This window comes from Mustela lutreola, chromosome X (genome assembly GCF_030435805.1).
Source record: "Mustela lutreola isolate mMusLut2 chromosome X, mMusLut2.pri, whole genome shotgun sequence".
Classification (NCBI taxonomy): domain Eukaryota; kingdom Metazoa; phylum Chordata; class Mammalia; order Carnivora; family Mustelidae; genus Mustela; species Mustela lutreola.
Genome location: NC_081308.1, coordinates 86,721,582 through 86,747,362, shown reverse-complemented (window position 1 = coordinate 86,747,362; position 25,781 = coordinate 86,721,582). Strand labels below are relative to the sequence as shown.

The 25,781-nt window shown below is 36.1% G+C and overlaps 1 protein-coding gene across 10 annotated transcripts in view; it reads left to right on the top strand.

The window, feature by feature from the left end:
- The window catches only part of ZMAT1 (zinc finger matrin-type 1), a 35,802-nt gene extending 17,671 nt beyond the window's left edge, over window positions 1–18,131 (top strand). For 3 of the 10 annotated variants that reach the window (XM_059157377.1, XM_059157381.1, XM_059157380.1), the window contains 5 exons: window positions 4,014–4,115; window positions 4,193–4,367; window positions 6,043–6,111; window positions 14,217–14,316; window positions 15,607–18,131. In XM_059157377.1, coding sequence (XP_059013360.1) covers window positions 4,014–4,115; window positions 4,193–4,367; window positions 6,043–6,111; window positions 14,217–14,316; window positions 15,607–16,921 — 1,761 coding nt within the window. In that variant the 3' untranslated portion in view covers window positions 16,922–18,131. The other 7 variants (XM_059157379.1, XM_059157382.1, XM_059157378.1 and 4 more) reach the window with 6 other exon arrangements.
- Window positions 18,132–25,781: the final 7,650 nt, after the last annotated feature.

The window sequence follows — 25,781 nt, the reverse complement described above, 5'->3', positions numbered from 1 at the left end:
CCTACCTCTCCTCTGGTAACCATCACTTTGTTTTCTGTAGTTGCATTTATTTCTTGGTTCACCTCTCTCTCTCTCTCTCTCTCTCTCTCTCTCTCTTTTCTCACTTTATTCGTTTGTTTTGTTTCTTAAATTTCACATGTGAGTAAAATTGTATGGTATTTGTCTTTCTCTGATTGACTTATTTCATTAGCATTATACTCTAACTCTAGCCATGTCATTGCAGATGGTAAAATATCATTCTTTCCTATGGCTGAGTAACATTCCATTGTGTGTAGGTGTATGTGTGTGTGTGTGTGTGTGTGTGTGTGTGTGTATACACACACTACATCTTTATCCATTCATCAGTTGATGGACATTTGGGCTCATTCCATAATTTGGCTATTGTTGATAATGTAACATATTTTTAAATTTAAATTTCAGTGCCATCTGTTAGTTTGGTGCTTATGATTATTAAATTATCAAATCGAAATTATACATAACCTTCCATATATTTGAAAGTATTTCCATACACATACTCTACTTGAAAAGATGATTTTTTTCCTCTTTAGTATACAGCCTGGTTAATACTATCAGACTATCTCAGTGTATAGTATTTATTGCACATGTAAAATAGAATAGTACTGTTGAACTTTTGAATGTTTCTTATTTAAATTCCAGTTAGTTAACATAGAGCACAATATTAGTTTCAGGTGTACAAAATAGTTATTCAGACTTCCATACAACACCTGGTGCTCATCACAAGTGCACTTCTTAATCCCCATCACCTATTTAACAATTTCGCCACTAACCTCCCCTATGGTAAACATCAGTTTTTTCTCTGTAGTTAAGAATCTGTTTCTTGGTTTGCTTCTATCTCTCTTTTTTCCCTTTGTTAGTTTCTTTTATTTCTTAAATTCCACATATGAGTAAAATCATATGGTATTTGTCTTTCTCTGACTTAACTTCCTTAGCATTATACTCTCCCTCTCCTACTCCATACATGTCATTGCAACTGGCAAGATTTCACTCTTTTTTTTTAAAGATTTTGTTTATTTGTCGGAGAGAGAAAGAGAGAGAGGGAAGGAGGGAGAGGATAAGCACAGGCAGGGGGAGTAACAGGCAGAGCAGGCAGAAGGAGAAGCAGGCTCCCCGCTGAGCAAGAAGCCTTATTCAGGACTGGATTCCAGGACCCTGGGATCATGACCTGAGTTGAAAGCAGACCTTTAACCAACTGATCCACCCAGGCATCCCAGATTTCATTCTTTTTAATGGCTAAGCAATATTCCATTGTATATATATACCATTTCTTTATCCATTCATCAGTCAATGGACACTTGGGCTGTTTCCATAATTTGGCTATTGTAGAAAATGCTGCTATAAACATAAGTGTTCATGCATCCCTTTGAATCAGTATTTTTGTATTCTTTGGGTAAATACCTACTAGTACAATTGCTAGATCATAAGGTAGTTTTACTTTTAACTTTCTGAAAAATCTCCATACTGTTTTCCAGAGTGGCTATACCAGTTTGTATTCCCACCAACAGTGCAAGAGTGTTCCCCTTTCTCCACACTCTTGCCAATACCTATTGTTTTGTGTCTTGTTGATTTTAGCCATTCTGACAGATAAAAGGTTACCGCATTATAGTTTTGATTTGTATTTCCCTGATGATGAGTGATGTTGAGCATATTTTCATGTGTCTATTGGCCATCTGGATGTCATCTTTGGAACAATGTCTGTTCATGTCCTCTGCCCATTTTTTAACTAAATTATTCATTTTTTGAGTGTTGGATTTGGTAAGTTCTTTATATATTTTGGATATCTTCTTTGCAGATATCTTCTCCTATTCCATAGGTTACCTTTTTGTTGTGTTGTTTCCTTCACTATGCAGAAGATTTTTATATTGATGAAGTCCCAATAGTGTATTTTTTTTTATTTTATTTTTTAATTTATTTTCAGCGTAACAGTATTCCTTGTTTCTGCACCACACCCAGTGCTCTATGCAATCCGTGCCCTCTCCAATACCCACTACCTGGTTCCCCCAACTTCCCATCCCCCGCCCCTTCAAAACCCTCAGATTGTTTTTCAGAGTCCATAGTCTCTCATGGTTCACCAATAGTGTATTTTTGCTTTTATTTCTCTTGTCTCAGGAGACATATCTAGAAAGAAGTTGCTACGGCCGATGTCAAAGAGAAGGTTACTGCCTGTGTTCTCCTCTGGAATTTTTATGGTTTCAGTTCTCACATTTAGGTCTTTAATCCATTTTGAACATATTTTTGTGGATGGTATAAGAAAGTAGTCCAGTTTCATTCTTTTCCATGTTGCTGTCCAGTGTTCCCAAATGACTCCGACAAAAAACGCTAGAGCTGATAAACAAATTCAGTAAAGTCTCAGGACACATAATCAACATATAGAAATCTGTTACATTTCTATACACCAATAACGAAGCAGCAGAGAGAAATTAAGGAATCAATCCCATTTACAGTTGCACCAAAACCAGTAAGATAGCTAGGAATAAACCTAACCAAAGCAGGGAAAGACCTATAGTCTGAAAACTATAAAAGACTGATGAAAGAAACTAAAGAGGACACAAAGAAATGGAAATTAACCCACAGCACTAGGGGCAATTAATCTTTGACAAAGAAGTTTTGAGTTTTAAGGATGTTGCGCTTATTAAAATTTCTTTTTGTATTTATATTTAGATGTTTAAACAACCATTTTTTGCACTTATATCATATAGATATGTCCCTTCATTTTCTTCGAATACCTTTAAAAGTTCTGTTTCTCATGTTAAAGTTTTTACTCATCTAGTATTAAATTTTGCATATGGAGGAGGGTGTTTATGACAATTTTTCATACAGATAGCCTGATGTCCCAGCACTGTTTATTTCACAGTCCATTCTTTCTGCATTGGTTTGTGTGGTACTTCTGTCATATACTAAATTTCATATATATATTCTTGAGACTATTATTCTGTAGTATTGTATTGCTTTGTTTGCCTTTCTGTACAGTAGTTTCACCTCATTACTATAGCTTTAAAATAAAGATATGTGGTGGCGAAATTTTACATGAAAAAAATCATCATAAAGTTAAAAGACAAACAGCATATTGAGTGGTATTTATAACAAGAGATAGGACTATGTATATAAAATTTTATCTCTTAAAAAGGAGATCTGAAAGAAAGAAAGCAAAATGTTAACATCTGTTAAAACAGAGTGGTGGGTATGGGCTTCAGCTGTATTATTTCCTGACTTTTCTGCAAGATGGATGTATTTCATAATTTAAAATTCTATAGATAGTGATTATATCACAGCATGTGCTCAGGAATACTAGTTTCCCTTCTACCTACACCAACAGTTTTGTTATTCTTATTTTGTTACACATTTGTAGAGATTTTTCTAATATGCTTAACTTAGAAGGTTTAAAATTTTCACAAAAAAGAATTTTGAGAGGTAAGCAGTACAGAGCTGGTATGACAGTTCCATGATATCATCAGGAACCTAGGCATTTTCTGTCTTTCTATTCTGCTGAACTAGCTTTTGTCCTCAAGATCCCCTAAAGTCCCAGATGACTGCTGGAACCGTGATCTTAATTCCAGAAACAGAAGGGAAGAAGATTGGAAGGGCTCATCCCTCAGCATGTTAAAGAGATTTCTCAGAACTTCCACCCAGTGGTTCAGATTATATCTTATTGGCCAGAATCTAGTCACATGGTTACATTTTGTGGAAAGGGAGGCTGAAACATGCAGTCTTTTAGCTGGGTATACCGCCCAAGACATGTAACTAAGAAGAAGAAATTTGATATTGGGAAGCCACCAGGAGTCTCTGTCAACAACATAAAAGTTATTGATCTCTGAATTACAGCATTTTCATTATGAGATTCAGAGATTTGAAAAAAGCACGTGAAGCTCCTTCATAAACATGGTACAACACCACATATATTACAACTTACAAGTGCTATCCTCAAATCCAAAGAGGTGTAAACTCAGGGTGCTTCTGTTATTGCATAAACGAAGTCATATTGTATCTTTTTTCAGAGTGAAAAACATGCTCAAAATGTTAGGTTTTATTTTCAAATGCATGGGGAACAAAATGAAGTGCCTGGTAAGAAAATGAAGATGGATGTTAGGAATTTTCAGGTAAGTGGCCTATATTGATGTCGTAATTCTAAACTTTGAGTTATCAAATCATTTTAACAAGATTGTGCTTATTTCAGGTCCATAGAAGTGAAGTAGTGGACAGAAATAAATTTTGTGATCTCTGCAACATGATATTTAGCTCCCCAATTGTTGCTCAGTCTCACTATGTAGGAAAAGTCCATGCTAAAAAATTGAAGCAATTAATGGAGGAGCATGATCAGGCATCTCCATCAGGATTTCAGCCAGAGATGGGTAAGATTACATTCACCTCTTTAGCTTCAGTACAGGGTCTCCTGATCATTTTTTTTCCATCTTCGCTATCCATTTTTTTACTGGAGAGACTTTTGCTCTGGAGTAATAACTTGATTCCTCTTCTTCTGCCCAGTTAATCTCTTTCTGTTCTTTGTCATTTAATATGGAGATTATAATTGCTAGCTGAATTTTAAGAAATGTTATGACCTTTCCCTTTTCATTTATTAAATACAAATGAAAGCAGGTGATTTGTTATGCTGCTATGAAGAAACAACAAAAAGCAGCCTGGACTCTCCATTTTCTAATCAGATCATAAAATCTCACTTAGCTCCTTCTTCTTTTCCTTGCCATCAATCTCATTTTTTCTTCTTTAGTTCTTCCTAGAACATTATCTCACATATGTGTTCACACCAGTATTTTCACTATAATATAGTTATGATGTAGTGTTTTCTGACTATAACTATAAGCAAAAAAAAATAATGTTACAGAATCTCCTTCTACCCTGATAGTTCACTTCATTCCTCTTATAAATATAAAGTACCATCAACATCATCAATCAGTAATGGGTACTTATTTTATGCTAGATCACAAGGACACACAGAACTATAAAACATTGCCTCTTTCCTCCTTCCAGTGATATTGAGTCATCAGCACATGAGATATCTAACCTAAAGATCTCGCTTCTGGCCTAAGGTGGCAGAGTATACCCTAGAAAACTGAACTTGTATTTTGAAAAATTTGTGTGCTAGAATAAAAAATGAGATAATTAATCCTCTGTAAAAAATAATATACTACATTCTCACTAGTTTCAACACTTTAGGAATAAGGCATGCGTTGTATGGAAAATTTACCAACATAAATTTCCAACTCATATGTGAGGCCTCACCCTACCTTAAAACATACTGTTTTATAAACATCTAATGAATCATTGAACACTACATCAGAAACTAATGATGTACTATGCAGTGGCTAACTGAACATAATAAAAAAATAAATAAAAGAATACTGTGAATAATAATATAAAAAATTAAACCAGAATTATTTTTAAACTTATTCTAGTCTTTCTAATTTTTGTGTATTTGTTTGTCTTCCTGTCTTCTAAAGAGGGTTGGAATCAATATTCCCTAAAATAGAAAGCATCTTGTAAAGTCTTGTTTTCAGTCCCCTAAACTCATCAATTTAAGCTCATGTGGGATACTAAATGTAAGAACTCTGAAATAACTATAATTGTAGAAACATATAATTTTATAGACTTAAACAACTGCATAAATTTTATTTTGATACAAATACCACAAATCTGGACTGGATAGACTTACTGGGGTACTCAAGAAAGACACCAGCTTAGAAGTTGGTACCATCTGTTTTACCCTCACTAATTTTAAGAACCATCCTTTCATTGATTATTCCAATAAAGATAATTAGCCAATGCCTGATGTTGAATATTCCTTCTTGTACTTATGTTGAAGAAACCTGAAGACAGACTTGTATTCAAATTTCTATTCCCACAGAAAAGTAAATTCTTTTTAACCTGAGTGCCTTTATCCAACAGCACTGTGTGGAAAAAAGCCCAGAGATAGCAATTTTCAAAGAATTCTGAATTCCCCTAATACTTTGTAATGAATGTAGCTCTAATAACTGAATATATGTTGATTACTTCTCATTACAACTATTTCAGCAGGTGTGCCTCTTACTACTTCTGCAGAATCAACTTTTCTGAAGCCCCTTGCTGTCAAGCCTCCTCCAGGTGGGATTAAAGACAAGACTATGCCTTCCTCTTCCAGCAGTGCTTTGGATTTGAATAATCCAAACAAGTATTGCAAGCTCTGTCCTGCTTCCTTTAATAGTCCATTAATGGCCCAACAGCATTATGTTGGGAAAAAACACAAAAGAAATGAAGCTAGAAAGAAGTTTGTAGACAACATAAGAGAGAAACCTCTTCCAGCAAAATCAGATGCAAATGGTAAACAGTAAAAATATCCCAAAACTCTTTCATAGGAAGTTTATATTTTATAAAACATACTGACTTATGTATATATCAGTTTGCTGTAGGTTGATAGTACTGATGGTATTATACAATTTTAGATGAGTAAGGACTTCAGAGTCCATCTAGTTCTGTCTGTTGGTTTTCTAGAAAATGAGACTCAGAAAAGTTTAGATGACATTTATTAATTATAGAATCAAATATAGGTATCCCCATGGTTCCACGTTATATCATAGGTACATAAGGAAGTATTTTTAATTAGTGTTGTGTGCTTACATTATTCAGTCACTAAGTATGGCTTAAGTGTCTCTAGGGTGCTAGGCTAGTCTTTGTTGGGAATACAAATGAGGATATACCATTTTCACTGAAAGAGCAAGTGTATAAAGTTGTTGGGTTTATAACACTTCATTGCAAGAGGCTACAGACATGAATTTTTGTGTACATATTTTTGGTAACTAGAGGAGTGAAACACCATGGTTCAGAAAACCTTCCTTGAGGAAGTATATGATTTAGAGTGGTAGAAGTGGGAAGGAGAATTAACAGAAGAGCTAGAAAGAGTGGCAAGAATTCAGGCACAATAAAGATTCTGATCCTGACTGGAATAATCCACTTGCTCTTCTAACCATATTTTTTTTTCATTTTTCCCCCCACAGGCACCTTCTCACTACTAGTGTATTTTATTCCTTTTTCATATTCTCCCTTCCATCCACTTCTTTTCCTCCACTTGCTGTTATTTTTCAATTCTTTTCTTACTAGAACTTTCTGCTTCATGTGAAAATGTTCATTTCTCCCACCTGGAAGCCCTATTCTTTGTCATATGTAATTCCTTATGTTCTGGTTCTTCTGTGTCTCTGCTTCTTTTCTGTTTTCTTCGGGGGATTTTTTTAATGCATTACCTAAATGTAGGTGTTCCTGTGGCTCCATTCTTGACCTTATTCTACAAACATGATCTAAGCTGTTTCCCTGATTTCATCTCTTATCTGTATGCTTATGACCTTTCTGTCAAGCTTTGGATTCATATCTCCAATGGGCAGCTACTGCTTTACCTGGATACCTCATATCCATTTCAATTCCACTCAGTTACTCAGAATAGAAACCTGTAGTTAACTGTGAATTCCCCAACACTACCTTCTTTACTTTTTATATCTAATGAAACACCAAGCCGTGACTGTTTTACCTGTTCCCTTATCTCCAGCCCTACTCTTCCCATACTAGCTCAGGCCCTCAACACCTTTCCTAGAGCTTTGCTACTCAAAGTGTGGTTTGTGGCCAGCATCATCAGCATCACTTGGGAGCTTGTTAGAAAAAAGAATTTCAGGCCTCATTGCAGACCTACTAAATCAGAAACTGCATTTTGACAAGATGACTAGGTGATTTGTTCTCGCAATAAATTTTGAGAAGCATTGTTCTAGAATATTGCCACAGCCTCCTAACTACTCTCCCTACCATCAGTTTTGTCTCTCCAAATCTACCCTCAATTTAACCATGAGAGTGTTTCACCTAAAGTACACATCTTTCCATGTCACTCCCTACTTTAAAATCCTCGCTTGATTCTCCTTTTTCTGGGGATAAAAATCTAAGCTTCACAGCTCTTTATCATCTTTCCCTGCATACGTTCTCCAGGCTTATCCCCTGCTACTTCCTGCCATATCTGTATAGGTCAGAACCAACAAACTGCTTATGGTTTCCAGAAACCATTACCGTATTTCTTGTTTCTGTGCCCTTTTTCATGCTGCCATTTTACCTGAAACATCTCCATGTTCCTCTTCTTTATCTAATTCCTACTCATTCTTTAACATACTACTTCCTGGGAAGCCTTTTCTGTTCCTTCAAGACTTATCTTCTGTGCTTCCTTAACCTGCATGCATAATTTTCTCTCCATGTGTCTTTATCTCCTACTAGAATGTGTAAGGTCTTTGAGGAAAGGGATTTCACCTAACTCTAATGTATTTCCAGTGCTAGCGATAGAAACTGGCACAGAGTAGGCCTCCCTCAATAGCAATTAGTTTAATATAGAATCAGTGAACTACTAATCTTGATATATTGAATGCTAACCCTGCATTTATACTATTTAAGTTTCCCAATTAATGTGATTCAACATATCCCAAAAAGTTATATAGAGATCCATGTTTTTATCTAGGAATTTGAAGAATGTTGATTTAGGCAAAAGTAGAAATAAAAGTGGTAGGGTTTCAGAACACTGAAAAGAAATAAAATGAAAAAAAAAGTGGTAGAGCTAAAAGTAGTAGATGTTTGGAGAAATGACAAGCTTTAACTTGTTAGGGTATTTTTCCTATTGCTAGGGTGAGGATATCTTAAATAAGTACCTTCTAGTTTAAAGGCCAGCATTAGGTAAAATTGGAACTGAGTCAGCTATGAGAAGTGTATATAGCCTGGTCACAACTAAAGGGAGAGTCATGTTAGCATTCTGAAGTTTCAAGATTATTAGAATAAGGAAAGGATATTGGTGAAATTTTCATCTGGCCAGGGAGGAAGGCTGACCATTAGCATAATAGAGCTCAAAGAACAAATTTCCAGCCCTGCTTTTGACTGTTCCATTTTAAGAACAGTAAACATTTGAGGATTAAAAAATAGCTAGAGAATTTAAATTAGCTAATGAGAATTTCAAAGAACAGAACAGCAGAAGCCCATATTATAAGCAAGCAAGTGGTAAGACAGAAACAGTTTGATATATGACACTTTGACTTTTTCATTCATCAGCCCATCTTCTCCCTTCTTTCTGTCTCTGCCTTTTTTTTCCATCTGTTGTGTTTATATATGTTCCTACTATACCTAATCTCTGTCTGTCTTCATCATTCTCACTGCTTTCTTCATGTCCCTCATCCAGCCCAGATCTTATTAGCACAGGAATGGCTACCATAACGATATGGAACTAAAGTATGTATGTATTTTTTATTTATTGTATTTGTTTTGTTTATCTTACTAATTTCTAGCTTCATTATTGCACTTAGATATCTCACCTTCACCTGTAACTCAAACATACCTAAAATCGAATTAATAATCTTCTCTAAAACCAACTTAAATTTCCCAAGATTCCTGTCTTTGCCTGTTGTACCATTTCTTAGTTACCTGCATTTGAATCTTTGAGGGCATCTTCAACTACTTTATTTTCCTCTATCTTGCCCATCAACAAGTCTTATCAAGTCTTATTAGAACTATTTTTCCTTTCCATTACATTTCCACTATCATCATTTCACACTTCAATCCTGTAACAACCTCCTGGAGGGCCTTACATATACCTCATTGTTACTCTCTTGTTCTTCAGTACCAAGATTTCAACCCTGGATCAGTTCCACAGTCCCCATTTTCTACTTTTACATTCAAGATACTGTTGAAAATTTTGTAAAGCTAGAGACTGGGTACCTTGATAGAGTCTTGGAATCCCATCTCTGTGGACTTATCGTCCTGTTTCCTTTACTTTTCCCTTCACTTTCCTCTCAGCAATGATTTTAAAACCCACACCATTGTCCAGGACTCTCTTCCACTCTTCTACGCTTCCCCCCTCACACCTTTCAGATAAACTTATCTCCCACATTCAATCAGTCACCAAGTTTTGCCAGTTTTTTCTTTTTTAGTTTTTCCAGTTTTGATGGTATATTTCACCAATCTCCCTGCTCCTGCCTATCCCTACTGTGTTCTACCTCATGCCCTCCTTATCTCTTGCCTTGTCTAGTTATTTACATACATGTGGTCTCCTTACTTTGAGGCTTGTTCCTCTCAAATTTATCCTCCATATTGCAGCTACAGGAGAGACTTCTCTAAAACACACAGCTGACCATGTCACTTACTGCTTGAAGCATTTCAAGGTTTCCAAATTCACAGGATAAAAAGTCTAGGCTCCTTAGCATAACACTTACATCTCTCTGACCTGACACCCTTTTGCCTTTCCCATATTGTCCTGTTATATTTTATTCTACAACAATTCCAAATTTTAAGAAGTTCTTAAAACACTTCTATGTTTCTATCATGCTAGTCCATCTCCATACAATACTATTCTCAACTTTTTTCAACAAGATAACTGTTGTTCATCCTTCCAAGTTAACTAAGGCATCATCTCTTCCAGTAGCCTTCTTCAGACCCCCATACTGTGCTAAGTGCCTCTGCTTCTTTGAGCTCCCATACCCCCTAAGCATACCTCTTACCTTTTACCAAATGAGATTGAAATCCTTTATTTATGTTTCTCACTTGCATTTGTGAGCAACCTGCCCATTTTATTCATCTGTACCCGTAGAATCTAGCATGATGTTTGGTGCCACATAGGTGCTTAGTGTTTTTTGAACAGATTATTTGAAGTCAACACATCATGCTCATTTCTGTCTCTCCCATATCTGATACTGTTTTCATCCCCTGGAATGCCCTTATCTGCCTTCCTTATAATTCAAATCCTTCTTATCCTCCCAGATCCACCATAACTTCCCTCACTTGTCTGGCTGCTGATATTCTCCCCCTCCTCTGATTCCTCATAGATTTCACTGTTCATTGAGAGTTGTGCTAATTATAGCCCGTTAAATGAGTTAGCCTCCTTAGACAAAAGATTATATTTTACCCTGCAATATCCATCTTAGCACTTTATATGGTAATAAGTACAGTTTTTTTCATTATTTGCTAATTGTTTATTGAAAGGCAGTGTCATATAGAAGGATAAACATAGATTGAAAGATATGTTTGAAGTCACTTACCCAGTTGTACCTCAGATTCCTGAGGTGTAAAGTGAAAATAAGGCTACTTCACAGGATTTTCAAAGGATGAAATGAAACAGCACAGTACCCATCACAGAATAGGTGCTTAACAAATGTTACCTTTTTTTTGAAATGTTTGTTCTCCTGTTGTAATTTAAAAACAGGTAAATTAGACTTTTTCTACTTTTCTTCATAAAGTAAATTCACATAAGCTGTACTTTTCTTTATATTAGGCTCTCAATTGGTTATTTTCCATTTAAGCTATTAGACCAATGGTTCTCACCTTGACTACATGTTAGAATTATGCAAGGAACTTTTAGAAATCTCAGTGCTCAGGCCATCCCACAAATCAATTAAATTAGAATCCCTAGGACCTACACATTAGTGTTTTGTTTTCTGTTTTTTAACTCCCTAACTGATTAGGATATAGAGCTAAGATTGAGAACCACAACAGTAGACTATAAAGATAGGTACTTCCCCAATCTGTGCTTTGAAAACAAAGGTCTCAGTCTGGGGAGTTATAAGATAGATCTGTGATTAGGAGAAAAATGGGCACCACAGGTGTTTGGTTATGGGAAATTCTGAAAGGTATGAGATTTGAAGAAGCTTGAGTTTCTGAATGAAGTCAGAAATAAGGAATCCTAGCAGAGCTGAGGGCAGCAGAGCTGGATAGGGACAAGGAGCAGACCAAGATGGAAGAATAGAAAGTATAAGAAATAGAATAGATTAAAGAGATTTAGAGTATACTTACCTTGGTGAGCATTAAGTAATGTATAAAATTGTTGAATCATTGTATTGTTTACCTGGAACTAATGTAACACTATATATTAATTATATTTCAATTAAAAAAGGAAAAGATAAACATAATGGAGGCAGGTTACAGAAGGATTAAACCAGGAATTTTGATCTTGGAGCCAATAAATAGGCTTCATATCTTCAGAGAAAGTGTTTACACCATTTTTATATATTATTTTCTGAGATGTCTATATCTAGAAAAAGATAAAGAATATCAGTGTATGAAAAAGACAAGAGCTAAGGTTATAGTAATCAGACCACAGAGTTCGAGAACTGCCTCTGGACCTTTCATATGTGACCTGCAGCTTCTCTAAACCCATATATTACCTATATTATAATCTTCTGATATAATTTGTAAAAAAAAAAAAAAAGAGGAACTGAGGAGAATATTATGTATACTGTATACTTTATAAGCACTAAACAGATATGTAAAACCCCTAAAATCTAACCTGAGTTTATAATCATAATGAAGATCATTGGCTCAATATTAGCGCAATGGTGCTCAATGGCTGTATAAAAAAATCATCTAAGAATGCTTTCAAAAAGTAAGAAAGCCTGGTTCCACTCCTAGAGATTCTGATTTAAACGGTCTGATGTGGAGCTGTAACATGAATATTTTTAGGTTTCCACATGGTTCTAATATGTAGCTAGCATTGAGAACCACTAACCTAGAGGAAATCAGGATTCCTGCTTATCTTGCATAATTTCGGTGCTCTCAAAATGTATGTATGGTGTTGGCCAAGCAAATCTGAATGTTAATTTTTGCACTTGTTAAATAAGGATATTAATAATTTTTTGAAAAGTTTGTTGTGAGCATGCATAGTCCTGGCTTTAGACCTTGGCTTTGCAGGAAGTCCAGCATCTTCACGGTAGATAAACCTCAAATCAGGAACTGACTGGACCACAAACAAACTTGGCAAACACTGATAAATAATCAAAGAACAAGAAAGGCATTCCCTTAGTGTATTTCCCACACATTCTCTAAGAATAATTACCTGAGCTATTGTTAAAATACAAATTCCCTCTCATAGAGACAGTGTATCATGTTCTCCAGGGGAGGGAACTGGGGGTCTATATTTAAGTAATATTCCAAGTAATTCTTAGCAGAGAAGTCTGGGAAACACTGTCACTTAAGTTAATACACTGTCATTCTGGTATTGATTTATGGTAGGAGGAGATAAATATTTTTTCAGTCCTCAAGGTTTTTAAAACTTGGATCTATCACCCAGGTATCCCTTTTTTAGGATCAAATAATATGGGAAACCAAATTAAATCTGTAAATGATTTGGTGAGCATGAAATCAGAGCACTGGCAGAGAGGATAGTTATGAGGAGTCATTCATTCAGTCTTTGGCATAACCTGCTGAGTTCTCCTGGGCCCACTAGAGTATCTGTCAATTGTAAGCAGACTCCTTGTGTTCTTCCATATTATTGTATTTCTTTCCCCTTGACAATATTCTCTTGTTTCTATGAATGATCTTTGCTTGGACAAAGCCAGTACACTTGATAATAATTAATTTAGCATCCTTTGGATGATTAAATTGCTCTTTGATTTAAAAGATGACCTCTCTTGACCCTAAAATTACTGCAGCCACCAATTTGTTGCCTCTTCTTTAGCATGGGATTATTTCATATTTAGCTTATGAAATTTATTAACTTGCTACTTCTAACCAAAGAGGAAGTGGAAGAATAATGAAGTTAAGAAAATAAAGATTAATTTATCCCCTGCTTTCAATTCTACCTAAGAAGCAGAATAGAAAGGTAGCTGATATAGCTATAGTTCTTGACTCTTTTGAAGTGGTAACTAGTAGTTTTGTTTTAGAATCTTGCTTTCAGCTTTTATCCTGAGAGTGGGGCTCACTGAACCTCTCTCCTTTCTAAAATCTGTCTGTGGAAATTACTTTCGATAAACTAATGCACTACAGTGATTTCAGGTAAGAGAGTAAAAATTTGCTTTTGTTTAATCTTTTGGGACCTTTCAGGTTTTTGTTGGGCAGAAAAAGAATTAGGAGCAAGCAGAAAGGTTGGTTAAGGGATTAAGAGATTGGGCGTACTAAATTTGAAGTGCCTGCTGCACTTTGATGTAGAAACAATAGGCAGGCAGATAGCAGTTTCTTAAGAAAGAGTCCAAGCCTAGAGAAGCAATGTGATGTAGTGTAAAGAATTCTGGGCTCTAAATTAAGAAGTATGAGCACCGAGAGGTTATCTCTATTACTAACTGGCTCCTTGAGTTTGACCAAGTCATTTGACCTCTCTGGACCTTACCTTCAAATTGGGAAAGTTCAGTAGATAATCTCAGTAAATTCCTGTCCAGTTCTGTGATTCTAAATGTGTCTACATTGATCTGCTTAACTTGGACTCTCTATTTTTTCAGCATTTAGTATGAGAACCTACGTTTGTCATATTTGTAATATCACCTTTACATCTTTAGAAATGTTCCGGTCCCATATGCAAGGAAGCGAACACCAAATTAAGTAAGTATTTTTTTTTTTTTTTTTACCAAAATGCTCCTGTGACAACAAAGGGCAGAGCTTCTGTCAAGTACCCTTGCATGTATTTTACAAACTTTCTAGGCATTCATTTCCCTATGAGTGGATACTGCTATAGGTGATGGCATTTGTAAGTAATAGTATTTGATACTGCTAAAAGTGATGGTATTTAAATCCCCTAGGGACTTTCCTAGTCAAGATAGTATACTGGCAGAGCTGGGTAATTGGCACCCCTGCTAACCAGACAGCATTGTCCTTTTCTGGAGAAATGCTAAAGGATCATTCTCATTGAGCCATACAAACTCAAATGAGTCTTGGAAGGTTGCTTAGTTTCAGGAGATTCAGTGATCTGGTCATCATCCTTCTAGCAAGGTACAGTGGTTAAGAACAAAGGTCTTGCTGTTGGACATATCTGGATTGGAATATCAGATCTGTGTTTCTAACAAGCATATGACTTTCGACAGCTCCAATATGAAGTGGCTGTAATGAAATGTTAAAAATTTAAAAAAATTTTAAGAAAGAAATGTTAAAAATATTTGTAAGGTGCCTGGCCTGACATATAATAGGAGCTCAATAAATATTTATTCCATTCTATTTGATTGTTTTAAGGAGAGGATTAAGTGGACAATTAGGGATTGGATAAGTCAAGTAGCAGGACAGAGGGGCACTTAACTATTGTATTTTTTGTTTGTTGCTTTAAAAATCAAACCATAGTGTTTCTGTTACATTATTTTATTCTGGTAAAAAATATTTCTACTTTGAGTCTGAATACTTAGGAGCTAAATTGTCTGATTAATCTTCATTTAGACTCTTTTTTTTGAATCTCAGAGTTCCAGAATAAATATCCACTATATTTGTAGATCTATACAAGAAGCTAATTAAAACTTCTAAAACAATGTGACATTCAGATCAGACCATTTGGGGGCATTAAATATTATTGACCCTTTTCCACATATCCCAACATGCCTTACATTTTAAGTACTAAGACAGTAGCAGCTATGTCTACATCTTTGTACCCATCTTCCCTTTTATCTCAGCCCTTTTTTTGTGTGTAAAAAATCATGAGGTACATGGGAAGTATCTGACTGTCCCTGCTTGCTGCTTCTTTTTGGTGTAAAAAGTGATGATTTATAGCTTTTATATTGCAGTAGGTTTTTAAAAATTTGCTTGGGCTTTTGTTGTTTTTGTTTTTCCAAACTAATCTTTTGGAAAGCAAAGAAAATATTCAGAATAAAATAACCTAGTAACAATAACTTTCTGCTGTCTTCTTTGCAGAGAATCCATTGTTACCAATCCAGTGAAGAATTCGAAGACACGAGACTCTTCCCAAGATGAATGTGCAGATTACATCCAAGTGCAGAAAGCCAGAGGACTGGAATCCAAGACTTGTTTCAGAAAGATGGAAAGGGGTTCTTTGGAAACCCGTGGGTACAGGGAAGTAGTTGATTCCAGATCCAGACATAGAATGTTTGAACAAAGACTCCCATGTGAGTCTTTCCGCACATACCCAGGATCATATAATATTTCACAAACAGGAGAAAACCAGTTACCTCATTGTTCACCAGCTCATTCAAAGAAGACCTATGACTCTTTCCAAGATGAACTAGAAGATTACATCAAAGTGCAGAAAGCCAGAGGACTAGATCCAAAGATTTGTTTCAGAAAAAAAAGAGAGAACTCTGTGGAAACCCGTAGGTACAGAGAAGTTGATTCTGGACCCAGACAAAGAATGTTTGAGCCAAGATTTTCACTTGAGACTTCTCATACCTACCAACAGCCATATAATATTTCACCAGTAGAAAGCCAGTTACATCACCGGTTACCAGCTCGTTCAAAGAGGACTTACGATTCTTTCCAAGATGAACTTGAAGATTACATCAAAGTGCAGAAAGCCAGAGGATTAGAGCCAAAGACTTGTTTTAGAAAGATTAGTGATAGCTCTACAGAAACCCGTAAGTACAAAGAAATGGTTGATTCCAAACATAGAATGTTTGAGCAAAAACTCCCATTGGAGGCTTCCCAGACCTATACAGGGTCATACAGTATTTCACAAGCAGTAGAAAACCAGTTACCTCATTGCTTGCCAACTAATGACAGCAAACAAAGAGTAGACTCTATGACCTCTTGTCAGCCCATCAGAGACTATTTCTCAGAAAAACCAGTACCCCTTAGCCTTAGTCAGCAAGAAAATAACTCTGGCCCATACAGTGTAGAATCTGAAGTTTACAAGCACCTCTCTTCAGAAAACAGTACCAGTGACCATCAAGCAGGTCATAAACGGAGACATCAGAAGAGAAGAAGGCACCTGGAGGAAGGCGAAGAAAGGCCAGAGAAAGAGCAGTCCAAGCATAAAAGGAAAAAGAGTTGTGGGGATACTGATCTAGACAAGGACAAGAGCATCCGACAAAGGAAAAGAGAGAGTGATAAAGTCAGTGTCAGTTCAGGAAAGCTTAAACATCGGAAAAAAAAAAAAAGCCATGGTGTACCTACTGAGAAAGAAGAACGTAAGCACAAGAAAGAGAAAAAGAAATCTGTTGAAGAAAAGACAGAAGAGGAAATGCTTTGGGATGAATCTATTCTTGGATTTTGAGCTTTTAGTTTTGTTTACCCAAAGATTAATAGAAGAAATATCTAAGAATATGGATTTAGACAAACAGGAACATCTAGTAAAGAGAAGGAGCAGTGGATACAGTCAGTATCAGTTTAGGAAAGCTTAGTTTTTGTGTGTGTAAATTGGAATTGAATTGAAAGAAGAAACAAGCTTAAACCTACCCTCTGAGAAAGAACATAAGAAAAACATAAAAACACAACAAAAACAAGAGAAAAGGAAACCTGTTGAAGAAAAGACCAGAGTCAGTGTTTTGGGAGGAGTCTGTTTTAGGAATTTGAACATTTCATTTTATTTGCCTAAGGATGAATTGAAGGAATCAGTTTAGAAAATGGATTTAGACAAAAAACAAAAACATCCAATGAAGAAGAGAAGAGGTGAATATGGCCATTGTCAATTCAGGAAAGCTTAGTTTGGGGGCAGGGTGTAAAAACTGGAAATGAATTGAAAGAAGAAACAAGCATAAACCTAGCCTCTGAGAAAGAACAACATACCAACACAAGAACAGAAAAGAAAAGGATACCTGTTGAAGAAAGATGGTGCTTTGGGATGAGTCTGCTCTTGGATTTTGAACTGTTTTTAGTTTTTACCCTTAAGGTTGAGTTGAAGAAATAAATTAAAGAGCTTGGTTTCATGAAATTGTTATTTGAATTTTCCTAAGTGAACAGTTAACTTTAACCTCTAACAAAAGCCAAGTGAAGTAAAAGTATTCAATTTGCCTTGTCCTCAAGGTACTTTTCCTCATTTTCTTAAAAGAAAAATTACGTTTCTTACATATAATGTAATTTTGTTTAATGAGGTTGTCCCTACTTCTGTTCATCAAATTGCTGTGGTGGTGAATTACTTACCCATGGGAGATAATTTATTTTAAATGAGAGAACTACCAGGCATTACAGAATCCATTCCTTGTTTAGGTTTGTGTTAGTGTTGTTGATATTTTATTGTTGTTGTTGTGTGTCTATTTGTTTCTTGGTTTTCTTCAAGAAAAATGTATGAAGCGACTTAGACCAATTTTTTTTTGTTAAATATAATTTGCAGTGTATTTTTGTATTTTCTAAATCTGAAAGTGAAAATGGAAGTCTATAGCAAGTTTAGATGATATATAGTTTTAAAAAGCTCTCAAAAAGTACTGATACAAAATCAGTCTATATTCTGCAAATGTTTATATTATAATAAAGTGTTTTAATTTCTACATATTGTTTTGGGTAACCAATCATTTGCCAGCCAAAGATGATTTTATTTGGGGAATGAGAGGAGAAACAATTATGCAGTTTGCACCTCTTACGAGATCACAATGTGAGATTGTAATAATTTCATTTATTTCACATCTTGCTTAGGAGAAGCAGACTTGAGTTCAGTTTTAAGTTAAAAAATTCGACCAACTAAATAATTTGAAACTGAAAAAGGAATAATTTCCCAAGTGGGAGAGGGCTGTGAGAGTACATTACCTTTAAATTGTTTCATCTTGATTTTTTTTTTACACTGGTGCTCCCTTCTTTTATGATTGGCACCTCCTGTAAATATTGAAAATCACCATGGTACAGTAGAAAGAGTAATACTGGGAGTCAAAATCCCAGGATTCTGGTCTCAGTTGTACCATCAAGTTGCCATGTGACTTTATGGGAATATTATCAGAATCCAACATGGAGTCATCAGGAATAGGAAGAATAGGCTATAGTATTCCCTTGATGTGTTAATCTTATCAAAAAGGTAAATAAATTTAGATGGTAATGTATCTGCATGTAGCCAACACATTTAATAGTCCTTTTTCCTTAAGATTTTGTTGAAATGGTAAATGTGAGCCAAAGCATAATATGATTGATTGGGTTTATGCCAGGTTGGTATAGTCTGAAAGGAAGTTAGATAGCTCTCAAATTAACTTTTCTTCCACAAGACTTTGGTTGGTATAAGATTATTTGGTGCTACACTACTACTTTTTTTTTTATTTTTTTTTCACCATAACAGTATCCATTATTTTTGCACCACACCCAGTGCTCCATGCAATCCGTGTCCTCTCTAATACCCACCACCTGGTTCTCTTTTTAACACATCTGGTATAGTGGTGAAAGGAGAGGGGAAAGAACCACAGCAGAGCAAATAGACTGTGAATTAGCAAATAGACTGTGAATTAGCTACACGAATGGCAAGATCTTTTTCTGAATTTGGCAAAAAAAAATGCAGCTCTTTTCCACAGAAAACGCAAGACAAGATTATTGAATTGTAAGCATTTTTAGAATTGGTGAATTATTTTGCAGAAGTCCCATTTTTTATGGAAGGGTGGAGGGTAGAAATTCAAAACTATACATCATCAGAATATTCACTAAGACACCAAATTGCTCTGATCTTTTCCAAATAACTTAAATAGATCAATGATTTATTAAAATTAGCAGCACACAATTTCATCAACATTGTGTAAATCATAAAAATCTTAACATTAAAATCATTTAAATTATGTGGGGTGGCAAGTTTGGAGAGGGAAAAGTGTGTGCTGTTGACTACATTCTTGGGAAAGTTACCAGGGACTTGCTCTAGAAATTGGTTTTGAAAATGTCTAGGACAAAAACCGTTTTGACAAAAATAAAGTTTAGGGGCACCTGGGTGGCTCAGTTGTTGGACCTCTGCCTTTGGCTCAGGTCATGATCCCAGGGTTCTAGGATTGGGCTCCCTGCTCAGTGGAGAGCCTGCTTCTCCCTCTCCCTCTGCCTGCTGCTTCCCCTACTTGTGTGCTCACTCATGCTCCCTCTCTGTCAAGTAAAATAAAATCTAAAAAAAAAAAAAACCTTTATGTTAACTCTATCATAAAATTAGTTTTCTATTAACCAAAAAGTATTTTCTGGTTGAAGCTGGGGACAAAGACCTGGAGCCTGACTTTGGCAAATTTGTTCTGCTCTTAACTTCTGCCTCTCAGCACTGAGAGGTGACAATATAAATCAAGATATTTAAATATATATGCAGGTCCCCAAATCATCTCTACTTCTGGAGTTGAGGCTGAATCTAGCAAGATGAAATTTAGTAGTGTTACTATTAATGTTTTTGGCTGTAGAAGACAATACGAAAATATATTTCAGGGGGCATAGTTTTAAGATATTACATGTGAAAATGTTGAGATTTTTATTACATGCTTAGTCTGAAAGACTAATGCGCTCATCTAGACATAAGATCACTTATGATGTAAGACAAATAGTGTTCACACAAGTAAATTAATAACACCTAGCTTCATAGGTATATACTCAATAGAAGATGGGGGGCAAATTTGGGCTGAATTTGGAAAATAGTTTTCAAAAATTGCAGCTTTAGGGGAAAAATGGAATTGACCATCTTGTCATATGCAAGTCTTAAACAAATTATAAGAGCTGTCAGCATTGAGCCAGGAAGGAACCTGGGGGAAAAAATGAAAAGCATAGGTTCTATTCCACAAAGAGCACTCTAACAGGGTAAATGGACCAATAAATAGGAAATTGCAGTATAAATTTGATAAAGTCTACAATATGAGCGCTGAAGGATGCTGTGGTTAGGTAACAAGCTTAATGGACTGGGAAGTGGGCATTCAGGAAAGACTTCCCAAAGGAAGTGATACCTAAGCAAAACTTTTCCTCTCCGTTCAAAGTCATTTCTTTGCTACATCCACTTGGCTATCTAATAGGTACTTCAAACAATATAGGTAGCTACACTGAGTGCCTCCTTCTGCCATTACCAACCATTCACCTTTCGGTTTCCCCCATTTCTGTAAAACTGTCCCAATTGTTCAAGCCAAAAACTATTTTTGAGAACCTCTTCACTTTTACATTAGTCTGTAAACAATTCTCCTTGATCATATCACCAAAATATCTCTCTTGATGTTCAATTCTCTTCATTGTCACTGCCACCACTCCAAACTGAAATATAATCTCTTGATCAAACTAGAAAAGTAGGTTTGAGAACAACTGAAACATTCAAAGAAGCCATCAGAGGTTCTGAATTACAGATGAGTGGGGAAAAGCTACATAGAATCAGTGAGAGATCAAGGAGTGTTGTGGTGAACTAGGCCCATAAGGATTTCAGAACTATTCATCATAGTATTTCCTACAGAACAAACCCACACACACAAAGAAAACTGTTAGTTTCAGAAATCAAATGGAACAAGACAGAAATGCTGTGGGTAAGGAGAAAGGAAAATTCAAATAGTAGTGGATAGGGAAAGAATCCAGAGAAAGAAGTTCCCAGGAAGTATTATGAACAGCAAAATAAACTTCTGAAGGTAAGAGTAGCAACTTAGAAAGCCAGATCTAGTAGAAAATGAACACAACAGAAAAATGCAGACACAAATTAAATGAAAACTAACCTAACCTAGTGTTTTAAAATAAGCTGAAATAAAGAAAACGTTCATGAGCTTTGATACAGAACATAAATTCAGAAATAGAACCCAGAAATAGATAACAGAAAGATGTAAAACAAAACCTGACAGAACTAAGTAAATAAATGTAAAACCAATTGGAAATTAAACTGCCAAGAATACAAGAGAGAAGAGACACTATGTTAAAGATAGGGAAATAAAGAATAGAAAAAGGAAAATAAAGGCAAGTTTTTGAAAATTATATAGATTGATAGAACAAATAAAGGACTGCCAATAGGAGACAAATTTGTTGCAATGGAACTGTGTTTGTGCTGCCCCAAATCACCCCTGCCCCCTGTCCCACTATCTCAGGACAAAGACACTCATTTCCCCAACTTTTAGGGAATTGCCCTTGTCTGAAGGGAACAGTACCTTTTAAGATCATGCCCTCTCCTAGGGACAACCTGCATCCTTTAGTGAGATAATGTAGATGTATACAAAGGCCAAGATCTCCTGTTTCAAATTTGGGCACCTCTAAAAGGCCATCTTAGTTCCAGAACTCCCCAAGGGATCAGACAAAACCTTTGTTGTAATTATACCACAGTTCAATTTTTCTGCTAATCCTGCTTCCCTTACTACCTCACAGCGTTGTTCTTTTGAACATGCCCCTATAAACTATCTACAAAATCTTTGTTTCATCATTATTTCCCCCCAAAACCTTACCTAAGACAGGTGGTATCAGGAAACAGACTCCAAAAATGGGATTTGCGGAGCAGGAAGTGAGGATCCTGTCATTCATGGCAGTTGGTAAAATACTGGTAGAAAGTAGTCCACGGTGTGCTACAGCAGTACAATTGTTAAAATTTTCACCAGGTATACTAGTGAAAAGGAAGGTATGTGCAAATATACAAGCAGTTGAGAGGATTGGGGCAAACAGCAATTATATAGAATCCACTGGCTCTTGCTGAGTGACATTCACATATTGGAGAGAGAAAATGAAAGGCTTAGAGAATTAATTACCAATTTAAAGCAAAATATAAAAGTCCAAAGACATCTTTAATAGCATATAAAGGGATTTCCAGCTCTAACTTGAAGTCTCATCTCCCATGGGTCTTCTATCTTGAAAAGGTGGACCAATTCTAAGATTGTCAGAAAATAAACAGATTGCCCAGTTAAATTTGAATTTCAGAAAAAGAGCTATTTTTGAGTATAAATATGTCCAATGCAGTATTTGGGACACAAATACACTAAAACAAAATTCCACCATTAATCTGAACTTCAAATATAATGGAATTTTTAATATTTTTTTATTTTTTTAGATTTTATTTCTTTTTTTAATTTATTTTTTATTTATTTTCAGCATAACAGTATTCATTGTTTTTGTACCACACCCAGTGCTCCATGCAATCCGTGCCATCTATAATACCCACCACCTGGTACCCCAACCTCCCAACCCCCACCCCTTTAAAACCCTCAGATTGTTTTTCAGAGTCCATAGTCTCTCATGATTCACCTCCCCTTCCAATTTACCCCAACTCCCTTCTCCTCTCTAACTCCCCATGTCCTCCATGCTATTTGTTATGCTCCACAAATAAGTAAAACCATATGATATAATTGACTCTCTCTGCTTGACTTATTTCACTCAGCATAATCTCTTCCAGTCCCGTCCATGTTGATACAAAAGTTGAGTATTCATCCTTTCTGATGGAGGCATACTACTCCATAGTGTATATGGACCACATCTTCCTTATCCATTCATCCGTTGAAGGGCATCTTGGTTCCTTCCACAGTTTGCTGACCGTGGCCATTGCTGCTATAAACATTGGGGCCCCTCTATTCACTACATCTGTATCTTTGGGGTAAATAGCCAGTACTGCAATTACAGGGTCATAGGGAAGCTCTATTTTTGCTTGAGGAATCTCCACACTGTTCTCCAAAGAGGCTGCACCAACTTGCATTCCCACCAAAAGTGGAAGAGAGTTCCCCTTTCTCCACATCCTCTCCAACACATGCTGTTTTCTGTCTTGCTAATTTTGGCCATTCTAACTGGTGTAAGGTGATATCTCAATGTGGTTTTAATTTGAATCTCCCTGATGGCTAGTGATGATGAACATTTTTTCATGTGTCTGATAACCATTTGTATGTCTTCATTGGAGAAGTGTCTGTTCATATGTTCTTCCTATTTTTTTATATGATTGTCTGTTTTGTGTGTGTTGAGTTTCAGGAGTTTAACTTTATAGATCCTGGATATCAACCTTTTGTCTGTACTGTCATTTGCAAATATCTTCTCCTATTCTGTGGATTGCCTCTTTGTTTTCTTGACTGTTTCCTTTGCTGTGCAGAAGCTTTTGATTTTGATGAAGTCCCAAAATTTTATTTTAGCTTTTGTTTCCCTTGTCTTTGGAGACATATCTTGAAAGAAGTTGCTGTGGCTGATATAGAAGAGATTACGGCCTATGTTCTCCTCTAGGATTCTAATGGATTCCTGTCTCACGTTGAGGTATTTTATCCATTTCGAGTTTATATTTGTGTACAGTGTAAGAGAATGGTCGAGTTTCATTCTTCTACATATAGCGGCCCTGTTTTCCCAGCACCATTTATTGAAGAGACTGTCTTTTTTCCACTGGATATTTTTTCCTGCTTTGTTGAAGATTATTTGACCATAGAGTTGAGGGTCCATATCTGGGCTCTCTACTCTGTTCCACTGGTCTATGTGTCTGTTTTTATGCCAGTACCATGCTGTCTTGGTGATCACAGCTTTATAGTAAAGCTTGAAATCAGATAGCGTGATGTCCCCAGTTTTATTTTGGTTTTTCAACATTTCCTTAGCGATTTAGGGTCTCTTCTGATTCCATACAAATTTTTGGATTATTTGCTCCAGCTCTTTGAAGAATACCGGTGGAAATTTTTATCAGAATGGCATTAAAAGTATAGATTGCTCTAGGCCTTATAGACATTTTACCAATGTTTATTCTTCCGATCCAAGAGCATGGAATGGTCTTCCTTGTTTTTGTGTCTTCTTCAATTTATTTCATGAGTGTTCTGTAGTTCCTCAAATACAGAATCTTTACCTCTTTGTTTAGGTTTATTCCCAGGTGTCTTATGGTTCTTCGTGCTATAGTAAATAGAATCGATTTTCTAATTTCCCTTTCTGTATTTTCATTGTTAGTGTATAAGAAAGCCACTGATTTCTGTACATTGACTTTGTATCCTGCCACATTACTGAATTGCTGTATGAGTTTTAGTAGTTTGGGGGTGGAGTCTTTTGGGTTTTCCATATAAAGTATCAGGTCATTCGTGAAGAGAGAGAGTTTGACTTCTTCATTGCCAATTTGAATACCTTTTATTTCTCTTTGTTGTCTGATTGCCGTTGCTAGGACTTCTAATACTATATTGAGCAAGAGTGGTGAGAGTGGGCATCCTTGTCGTGTTCCTGATCTCAAAGGGGAGGCTGCAAGCTTTTTACCATTGAGGATGATATTTGCTGAGCGTCTTTCATAGATAGATTTGATGAAGTTCAGGAATCTTCCCTCTATCCCGAGATTTTGAAGCGTTTTAATCAGGAACGGATGCTGGATTTGTCAATGAATTTTCTGCATGGATTGAGAGGTCCATGTGGTTCTTCTCTCTTCTCTTATTAATTGGTTCTATCACATTGATTGATTTGCAAATGTTGAACCATCCTTGTAGCCCAGGGATGAATCCCACCTGATCATGGCGGATAATCTTTTTAATGGGCTGTTGGATCCTGTTGGCTAGGATTTTATTGAGAATCTTAGCATCCATATTCATCAGTAATATTGGTCTGAAATTCTCCTTTTTGGTAGGGACTTTGCCTGGTTTGGAGATCAGGGTAATTCTGGCTTCATAGATAGAGTCTAGAAGTTTTCCTTCTGCTTCAATTTTTTGAAACAGCTTCAGGAGAATAGGTGTTATTTCTTCTTTGAAAGTTTGGTAGAATTCCCCAGGGAATCCGTCAGGTCCTGGGCTCTTGTTGTTTGGGAGGTTTTTGATCACTGCTTCAATCTCGTTAATAGATATCGGTCTATTCAGGTTGCCGATTTCTTCCTTGTTCAATTTTGGGAGTTTACAGTTTTCCAGGAATGCATCCATTTCATCAAGGTTGCTAAACTTATTGGCCTATAACTGTTGATAGTAACTTGTGATGATTATTTCTGCTTCCTTGGTGTTAGTTGTGATCTCTCCCTTTTCATTCAAATTTTTATGAATTTGGGCTTTCTCTCTTTTCTTTTGGATTAGTGTGGCCAATGGTTTATCGATCTTATTGATTCTTTCAAAAAACAAGCTTCTAGTTTCATTGGTACGTTCTACTGTATCTCTGGTTTCTACCTCATTGATCTCAGCTCTAATCTTGATTATTTCCCTTCTTATGTGTGGAGTTGGTTTGATTTGTTGTTGATTCTCCAGTTCTTAAGGTGTAGAGACAGCTGCTGTGTTCTGGATTTTTCAATTTTTTTTGAGAGAGGCTTGGATGGCTATGCATTTCCCCCTTAGGACTGCCTTTGCTGA